The sequence below is a fragment of the Condylura cristata genome, unplaced genomic scaffold, assembly GCF_000260355.1.
Source record: "Condylura cristata isolate star-nosed mole 26May11 unplaced genomic scaffold, ConCri1.0 scaffold00034, whole genome shotgun sequence".
NCBI classification, from domain to species: Eukaryota; Metazoa; Chordata; class Mammalia; order Eulipotyphla; family Talpidae; genus Condylura; species Condylura cristata.
In genome coordinates, this window is record NW_004567135.1 from 15702051 (window position 1) to 15703176 (window position 1126).

General features: G+C 31.2%; 1 protein-coding gene across 1 annotated transcript in view; it reads left to right on the forward strand.

The window, feature by feature from the left end:
• LOC101627204 overlaps positions 1 to 1126 on the forward strand; it is a 171028-nt gene that overhangs the window by 17136 nt on the left and 152766 nt on the right. The window contains exon 4 of the mRNA XM_012732343.1: positions 557 to 670. Coding sequence (XP_012587797.1) covers positions 557 to 670 — 114 coding nt within the window. The remainder of the gene's footprint in view (positions 1 to 556; positions 671 to 1126) is intronic.

The window sequence follows — 1126 nt, forward strand, 5'->3', positions numbered from 1 at the left end:
ACAGACTTGATAAAGAAGAACTGGAATAAAAATATACAAGTTGGAGAAATACGTTCTATTGAAAAAAGTGAAGTGTCTCAGTGGAATTATGGGAAAATGGGGGAGGTGGATGTAAAGGGAGACTGAGAGGGGCAGGAGCAGGGGAAGGGAGGGGGAACCTGGGTGCAGAGGAGGTGAGGAGGGGGCTGGGTGCAGGCTGTGTGATAAGCTGATCTTGGACGTCAGCACTGAAACAGATCTGTTGTATTTTCATGAACAACATGTCTATCAATTATAAAATATTGATTTATTTTTTTATATTATACTTGTGACTACATCACATTAAAGAGTCTAGCAATGATATATATAGCACCTTATCAATAGAAAATATTCATATTTTTCCTTCTACATATATATATATATATTTGCATGTCTAAGATTATATCTCAATTGCTAGGTCTTTGAATTCATTCCTAATCCTGCTTTATTTAACATCAATTTCACTTACTAATTTCACAACTGATACTGATTGAGAATATATTTTTCCTGTTAATTTTATTATCTCTCTACATTTCAGGAATGAACAAAAGAGCTTATTCAGACTTGCGACTCCAACATCCAGCTCAGCCACAGAACAAGCGAAAACTTAAAACATCTAAACAAAATACTCCATCTGATTTTATAAATAAAGGTATTTGTGTTTTCTACATATTATTTCTGAAAATTATATTAAAATATACCAGTTTGTGCATCATCATGCTCCTATACATCATATACACCAAAATATTGTTTCTTTTAAAAAGCAGAGAATGTGACTAATATTCTAATCTTACCTATTATATTCTTAACCTTTTTTTAAAACTTCTACACTAAAAGCTACCTATAATAATTCAGAAATCATAGCACTTTTTTCCTTCCTAATGAATAGTCCATCGAAAAGTGCATGTAGTTACCATCAGTGTATGTAGGAAAACTATAATTATTGTATGTGGGATTTTGCAGGAACACACATACTTCACCATTATTTATTTTTACATAAAAATACCTTCAGGTTTTTCTCAATATAAACACTTTCTCACATGAAATCAATATTAAAAGAATACTACAAGCTAAATAATTTATTTTTGTTTTACGTACGATTTTTTAA